This window comes from Dipodomys ordii, unplaced genomic scaffold (genome assembly GCF_000151885.1).
Source record: "Dipodomys ordii isolate 6190 unplaced genomic scaffold, Dord_2.0 Scaffold74, whole genome shotgun sequence".
Lineage (NCBI taxonomy): Eukaryota > Metazoa > Chordata > Mammalia > Rodentia > Heteromyidae > Dipodomys > Dipodomys ordii.
In genome coordinates, this window is record NW_012267290.1 from 1,108,114 (window position 1) to 1,116,728 (window position 8,615).

An 8,615-nucleotide genomic window follows, 5' to 3' on the forward strand; every position below is an offset into this window, starting at 1 on the left:
GGTTTTCTGGTGGTTTATTGTAGATAAGAGTCTCACGGTCTCTCCTGCCCAGGCTGGCTTTGAACTGCGATCCTCAGATCTCAGCCTCCTGAGTAGCTAGGATTACAGGCGTGAGCCACCAGCGCCCGGCTTTTCCTATAGTCTTAAGTTTAACCTCTTCCCTCATAAGTACATGGAATCCTTTGACTTGGGTAGTCAGATACATTGAACTTTTTGTGTGTGTGTGTGCTGGTCCTAAGGCTTGAACTCAGGCCTGGATGCTGTTCCTGAGCTTCATCTTTCTCAAGACTAGAGCTCTAGTCCTTGAACCACAGAACCAATTCTTTTTGCTAGTTAACTGGAGATGAGAGTCTCATGGACTCTCCTGACAGGGATGGCTTTGAACCACAATCCTTAGATCCTTAGGCTCCTGAGTCTCTGGGTTATAGGCGTGAGCCATTAGATCTGTTGAACTTTTGAGAATGCTGCTTTTGCTGTATTTACCTTGAGCTAAATGTGTTTTCCTTTTCTTCTTACAGCTTATACAATACAGTTAAGTCTTGAATTCCTCCCCAGATATCTAGTGTGATATCTGGATTGTAGTAACAACTGTATAGCAAAGTCTTGCTAAGTAGCCCATGTTGGCCTTCAACTGGAGAGCCTGCTGCCTCCACTTCCCCAATGCTGGGCTTACCAGTGTGCCACCATGCCTGGCTTTTTCTTAATTATAAAAGTAGTAGTATATGCTTATTAAGTAAAATTTATTAAGACAAAATGTGTCTTGTACATAATCAGTAAACAAATGTATGGGGCACCTAACCATCCTCTGAAAGGTAGAATTAACACCTGCCCCCATGCAGTTGATGAGATGATTGTTGTGTGTGAAGTGTGTTGTCTGGAGCCCAGGGCCCCATGCATTGTAAAGATGAACAGAGAATATGCACCTGCCTCTCTGCGAAGCGTATGTGGTGTGAGCTGCAGTCTCTGAATAGTCTCCAGTGTATTGATTGCTCTTTGTCACACTCAGCTCTCTGCACTTAAAAAGATTCACACGTCATCAAGCTAGTGAAGATTGCCCTGTTTTCCATTACACCAGTGATTTTGGAGTTGGATGGTACACCCAGTATTAAAATCACCCAGGGCACGACATAATCCCACAGATGAGGCTGAAGCTCGAGGATCAGGAACCCGGGCTGGCCTGGGCTACCCAGTGAAACCTCTCAAAACAGCGCCCATCCCTGAAGCAACTACAGGAAGTCCCCCTTAACTCTGGAGCGTAGTCACTCACACTTGGGAATTATCACCCTAAATGCAGATAGGGCCTAGGTTTGTTTGTTTGTTTGTTTGCTTCAGGGGTGATCTGGGTGGAAGCCTGTATGCCCAAGGAAAACTACTTATTTATGAGTTCCTGTTGTGTATTTGTGGCTTGGCTGCCAGTGACGTTTGTGGAACTGGATCTTATAAATCTGCTCTTGGCTGTCTGTCTGAAGAGGTTTTCCTTTCTGAAGCCTTCCAGGAGCACACTTCTGAGGGCATGTTCATAATCTGGACTCTGACTTGGTTGGTTACGTTTTTGGTTTTCAGTTGCTAATGTGGTTGTTTCCCTTACTTTGCAGACAGGTTAACTTTATACAGTGAGAAGTTACTGAGGCGGTGGTTGTACTTGGTTGTACTGGGAAAAGCTTGCTTTGACCTTCTGGATCTTGTGAATGGTTACAATCAGTTCTTAGGAGGCTTTATCTCTAATGAGTTTCTGGGGAAAGTGCCTTTTATTTGTTTAAACAATAGAAGAAGGCCGGCAGAATCTTAACTGATAGGCATTTGTTTTAGTGCTATTAACACTCTTCCTGATTCCCTGAACTGTGTACTCCCTGTTCTGTGGATTGTTTGTTATGACTGTGCTTAATAAGAAAGTCAGGAAATGTTATGTGTTAAGGTTCAAAAACAATCAAACCTCTGAAATACCACTTTTAACCGCTTCACTGATTCCTGTCTTTACTTAATTTAAGCTGTCTTTACCTAATTTAAAGGGCTTGTGTGGCTGTGGCCTAAACAACTGCGGACAGTCCTCTCACTCCAGGGCATCCAGGGCACACACCGGTGGGCTTTAGTAATGGCTTTCCTGTTCTCTGCTGCTGCCCCAAATCAATTTGTGAGGGAGAGGGCAGTCCACACTTTTCAGAAGTACAAAAGATTTCTCCAAACTCCCACTGTACTCAATTCAAAACCTAACCAATTGCTCTTTAGTTTTATGTCATTAACATCTCTCCAGCCAGATTACCTTTTTCTAATAGAAACTTTGTTACCGGTTTTGAAATCCCCTTTAGAATACCACATGTTCCAGGTCACTGCTGGGTAAATGATACCAGCTGAAGAGTCTTAGTTTACATTTCACTCCCACTCAAGCCTGAAATTGGGAGCCTCTGTTTCCTTGATTCAAGGAAAACACATTGTAAGACAAAATTTAGGGCTAGGAAGAGGCCTGAAGGCCATTGTGGACTTAGAGTAGTTAGGCTACAGGCTTAAGACTCGGCTCTACTTGGAGAATTTAGGAATGCTATAGTTTCTCTGAGGCTTTTTCCTCTGTTGTAAAGAGAGGTGAAAAAGTTCTTCCGCCAGCTAGGTTGTATTGTTTTGTGCTGGTACTGGGACTTCAACTCAGGACCTCCTGCTTCTCTTGGCTTTTTTGTTCAAGGCTGCTGCTCTACCACTTGAACCACTTGAACTTGCTGGTTAAGTGGAAATAAAGTCACTTGGAGGTTTTCTACCCAGACTGGCTTTGAACCTTGATCCTCAGATCTCAGCCTCCTGAGTAGCTAGGATTACAGGCTTGAGCCACTAGTGCTGCTACAGGGAGGCTTATTGTGAAGATTAAATAAGTTATAAAAACATTTGTGGAGCAGATAAGGATGAAAGTGAACTATAGGGAGAGAGAAGGAACAAAAGACACTGTATGAAAGGAAATGTACTTTATACTTGACTTGTGTAATTGTAATCCCTGGGTACATCACCTTTATAACAATAAAGTAAATTAATAAAAATTTGTGGGATACTGAGAAGGCGTTTATAAGGAACAATTTGTGCATGAAATGCTTACATCAGAAATGGGAAAGCAGAACCTATATGCGGTGGTGTGAATTGAAAATCCCCAGGATACAGACCACCGACTCAAAAACCAAATCTTGATTATAAGGGAATTTATTAGTAGTAAAAGGAAATTTAACAATAGCCAATTATAACCGGCCAGGACTACCCAGGTATTTGGGAACATAGAAGCAGCTCCAAATAGCAACAAGCGGGGTTTTTATGCCCCCAAATGGGGGGAGAGGGTATGTAAATGAATCTTTCTAACTAATGTTCTGCAAGCCAGGCAAAATACAGAAGCTAAATATCTGGTTGTCAGCAAAAAAAAAAAAGGTAGGCACCAGACCTACCGCTCAGAATAGAATTGGCTGCCCACAAACCTACCTCCCGTCCTAAGTTCTTTTTAGGGGCTTTTGTGAGTTCGTCTGGCAATTTCTTGCCACGCTTCCCAGCAGCAGCAGCATCGCCTGCCCGCCCGCCCGCCCTGGGTTTTAGCACTCTCGTGGCTTCTCTGATGCTGCTGAGTGCCTCATTTCATTTACCTTATTTCAGTGGCGCATGTTTGTCATCTCAGACTTGGGGGCCAAGGCAGGAAGGTTTCAAGTTGGAGGTCAGTTTGGGCTTTGTGGTGAGGCCCTATCTCAAAACAAAGGGAGAAATAAATAATCAAAGAAACATGAACACCTTTGCCGTCTCAATAGAAAAATCTCTGTGGTTTGTGTACTTTTATGAAAGCCTAAATAGGATGGTGGTGCAGGCTGGACCTAACAGAAAGTGGGACTGCCTCAGAAACAACCAGAGCAAGAAAGGCTTGGAAGTGCAGCTCGGGTGGAGGAGGAGCTGCCTAGCAAGTGTGAACCCTGTGTTCAAGCCTCTCTGCTGCTCTTTTGGAAATGTAAAAAGGCTACCAGAATTAAAGCCTAGCAGTTAGGGTACAGAACAGCGTAGACATAGAATAGAGAATAATGAGCTGGATCAAAGCTGTGGGCTAAGTCCTTTTGTGGCTTGCGTTTTACATGTTGTGAAGTAAGGATGATCTTTTCATTTTGAAAGTTTTTTTTTTTTTTTTTGGTGGAGCTTGAACTCTGGGCCTGGGTGCTGTCCCTCAGCTCTTCAGCTCAAGGCTAGTGCTCTACCATTTGAACCACAGCACCACTTCCAGTTTTCTGGTGGTTTATTGCAGATAAGAGTCTCATGGACTTTCCTGCCCAGGTCGGCTTTGAACCGCAATCCTCATATCTCAGTCTCCTGAGTAGCTAGGATTACAGGTGTGAGCTACCAGCACCTGTGGGGCACCCCCTCCCCACCCCGGCCCCGGCCCTGGCAGGTTGCTTGCTATGTAGCCTAGGTTGGCTTGGAACTGTCTCAGCTTCCTGCATGCTGGGATTATAGGCATGTGCCACAAGTGGCTATGAAATTTTTTTTGGAAAAGGTGGATGAAAGAAATCAAGAATATTCTTTGGCATAGCATGGTAGGATTTCTAGACATGTTGATTTAAAATTAAAGCAGGCCGGACACTGGAGTCTCATGCCTGTAATCATAGCTTCTCAGGAGACTGAGACCTGAGGATTGAAGTTCAAGGTCAACCCAGGCAGAAAAGCTTGTGACTCATCTCCAGTTAACCATCAAAACTGGAGGTGACGCTGTGGCGCAAAAGTGGTAGAGCACTAGCCTTGAGGGGGGAAAAAGAAAAAATGCTCAGGGATAGCACTTAGGCCCTGAGTTCAAGCCCCACCACCAACAAAATAAAAGTTAAAGCAGGTAGAGAGTTTCTATAGTCAGTATTGATTGTAAAGTTTAGGGAGAGCAGGACTGGTGAGCCTACAGTACTCTCACATCCTCTATTTTTTTTTTTTTTACAGAAATGTTATTTCCATGTGCTCATCTCCACTGTAGAAGGTTAGGACACCGAGACATAAGGTTGACAACAGGCCTGTCCCTGAAGGATAAGAAGTAATGTTTCTCATTTCTAAGTATGCGATCCTTTTCAGAAGATCAATTTACTAGTTCTATTTTAAGAAGGAGCACATGATGTGCTAATGGAAGATAAATGGAAGCAAAGTGGAAAACACCTTTGTTTCTGGAAAGCTGCATCTACTACTGGGTAAAGATCAAAGTGTTCTCTTCAACTCTAAATTAGACAAATGTCTCACAGTCACTTTGTTAAGTGGTTTGAAAAGAATTTTTCATACCAGGCACACGAGTACCGATATCCTGGCTGGAAAGCATAGTATTTTTCTTCGCCCTATGTGGATGTCCAGGTCTCGGATGATAAATTCCTTACAGATGACTTTGCCTACTGTTGACTCTAGTTGGTTATCATTTAATAGGAAGAGGCTGGGTGGTGGTGGTGGTGGTGGTGGTGGTGGTGGTGTGTGTGAGCTGAGAGTGTTTAGGTTACGTATCTGGGGCCATTTCTTACCACAAGTAATTTACTTGTACTAGACAATCACAACTCTGTACTTACTGTTCTTTGAGACATATACCTGTATTCCAGCCATTGTTCTCTTAGAAGACTTAAGTGTTTTCTAGAAGTGTACTGGAGAGAAGTGGGGGTTGGAGATAATCTCATAAGACTGATATGATTCTCTTTCTTTTACAGGCCTGACGGTTGGCAGTGACATGGATGAGAGGCTGGCAATTCTAACTGCCAGCTTCTGTATAACTTGACTAGAAACTATGCATATTGGTTGGTCAGCAAAACCAGGGAACAAAAGCTATGGCAGTTGACGTGGTCTCTCTGATCCCAGACCATTGTTCCTGGGCTTCACCCGCAGGAGCCTCCTTTTCACCTCAGCGATGTGGCACTATTTCCTGCTGGGTGAAGGCTGAGGACACATTCCCTGGCCAGCAGCCAGGACTTAACATACGCCAGAATAGGATTAGAGACCACTGCATTCGAAGCCAAGGAAAATGAAGCTTGCATTTCATTTGGTGCCTTGTGTATGGAATGCACGAACATTTCTAGAAGTGCATGTGTGAAAAGTGGCTCCGTTTTGTTCAACAGAAACATGGGTATGGCGAGTGACCCAATGTAATCGGTGGCGGCGAGAGCCCTGGGGTACTCATGACGGGGTATACCATGTTGCGGAATGGGGGTGTGGGGAACGGAGGTCAAACCTGTATGTTGCGCTGGTCCAACCGAATCCGGCTCACGTGGCTCAGTTTCCTGCTCTTTATCATTCTGGTGTTCTTCCCGCTCATTGCTCACTACTACCTCACCACTCTGGATGAGGCTGATGAGGCAGGCAAGCGGATTTTTGGCCCAAGGGCTGGTAATGAACTGTGTGAGGTAAAGCACGTGCTGGATCTCTGTCGCATCCGTGAATCTGTGAGTGAGGAGCTCTTACAACTGGAAGCCAAGCGGCAGGAGCTCAACAGTGAAATTGCCAAGCTAAACCTGAAGATCGAGGCCTGTAAGAAGAGTATTGAAAACGCCAAGCAGGACCTGCTGCAGCTCAAGAATGTCATTAGCCAGACTGAGCATTCGTACAAAGAGCTGATGGCCCAGAATCAGCCCAAACTGTCTCTGCCCATCCGATTGCTCCCTGAGAAGGATGATGCCGGCCTTCCTCCCCCAAAGGTCACACGGGGATGCCGGCTGCACAACTGTTTTGATTATTCTCGCTGCCCTCTCACCTCTGGTTTTCCTGTCTATGTTTATGACAGTGACCAGTTTGCCTTTGGGAGCTGTCTGGACCCCTTGGTCAAGCAGGCTTTTCAGGCTACAGCTCGAGCCAATGTGTATGTTACAGAAAATGCAGACATCGCTTGCCTCTATGTGATATTGATAGGAGAAATGCAGGAGCCCGTAGTGCTGCGGCCTGCTGACCTTGAGAAACAGTTGTTTTCTCTCCCGTACTGGCGGACAGACGGACATAACCATGTCATCATCAATCTGTCCCGGAAGTCGGACACACAGAACTTACTGTATAATGTCAGTACAGGCCGCGCCATGGTGGCCCAATCCACTTTCTATGCTGCCCAGTACAGACCTGGCTTTGACTTGGTTGTGTCACCACTGGTCTATGCCATGTCAGAGCCCAACTTCATGGGGATCCCACCACAGGTGCCAGTTAAGCGGAAATACCTTTTCACCTTCCAGGGCGAGAAGATTGAATCGCTGCGATCCAGCCTTCAGGAGGCTCGCTCCTTTGAAGAAGAAATCGAGGGCGACCCTCCAGCCGACTATGATGATCGCATCATTGCCACCCTCAAGGCTGTACAGGATAGCAAGCTGGATCAGGTCCTGGTGGAATTTACCTGTAAAAACCAGCCCAAGTCCAGTCTGCCCACAGAGTGGGCACTGTGTGGGGAGCGGGAGGACCGCCTGGACTTACTGAAGCTTTCCACTTTTGCCCTCATCATCACCCCTGGGGACCCCCGCTTGCTCATCTCATCCGGGTGTGCCACGCGGCTCTTTGAGGCCCTGGAAGTTGGTGCTGTCCCTGTGGTGCTGGGAGAGCAGGTGCAGCTCCCGTACCAGGAGATGCTGCAGTGGAACGAGGCGGCGCTGGTGGTGCCCAAGCCCCGGGTGACGGAGGTCCACTTCCTGCTGCGAAGTCTCTCCGACAGTGACTTACTGGCTATGAGGCGGCAAGGCCGCTTTCTCTGGGAGACTTACTTCTCCACTGCTGATAGTATTTTTAACACCGTGCTGGCTATGATCAGGACTCGCATCCAGATCCCAGCTGCTCCCATCCGGGAAGAGGTAGCAGCCGAGATCCCCCATCGTTCAGGCAAGGCAGCTGGAACGGACCCCAACATGGCTGACAATGGGGACCTGGACCTGGGACCAGTAGAAACGGAACCACCCTATGCCTCACCCAAATACCTCCGCAACTTTACTCGGACTGTCACTGACCTTGCCCGCAGCTGGAACTCTGCCCCTGGGCCTTTCTATCTGTTTCCCCACACGCCCTTTGACCCTGTGTTGCCCTCAGAAGCCAAATTTTTGGGCTCTGGGACTGGATTTCGGCCTATTGGTGGTGGAGCTGGGGGCTCTGGTAAGGAGTTTCAGGCGGCCCTGGGAGGCAACGTGCCCCGGGAGCAGTTCACGGCAGTGATGCTGACTTACGAGCGGGAGGAAGTGCTGATGAACTCCTTAGAGAGACTCAACGGCCTCCCTTACCTGAACAAGGTGGTGGTGGTGTGGAATTCGCCCAAGTTGCCCTCAGAGGACCTTCTGTGGCCCGACATTGGCGTCCCCATCATGGTAATAGAGAAGCAGGCATGAAGTAGAATGTCGCGCTTACTGCCTTTTCTAACTTTCCTTTAACTATCCCAACCTTTAAAAGAGAGAAATACATATCTAATATTCCACCCCATCCTCTCAGTGTTAGGGACTGAACCCAAGGCCTTGTATGTGCTAGTACCCTGTTGTTGTTGTTTTGAAATTGTTTTCTGTTTATTGTTTTTTTCCTGTTTGCTTTGTTTTTTGTTTTAGGTCCATCGTGGGGCCTGAACTCTGGGCCTGGGCGCTGTCCCTCAGCTCTTCAGTTCAAGGCTAGCACTCTACCACTTGAGCCACAGCACCACTTCTGGCTTTTTT

The 8,615-nt window shown here is 46.7% G+C and overlaps 1 protein-coding gene across 1 annotated transcript in view; it reads left to right on the forward strand.

Annotated features, from left to right (window-relative positions):
• Window positions 1–8,615, forward strand: part of Extl3 (exostosin-like glycosyltransferase 3) — a 68,144-nt gene that overhangs the window by 41,939 nt on the left and 17,590 nt on the right. Inside the window, exons 2-3 of the mRNA XM_013024247.1 lie at window positions 4,927–5,168; window positions 5,667–8,279. Coding sequence (XP_012879701.1) covers window positions 6,132–8,279 — 2,148 coding nt within the window. The 5' untranslated portion in view covers window positions 4,927–5,168; window positions 5,667–6,131. The remainder of the gene's footprint in view (window positions 1–4,926; window positions 5,169–5,666; window positions 8,280–8,615) is intronic.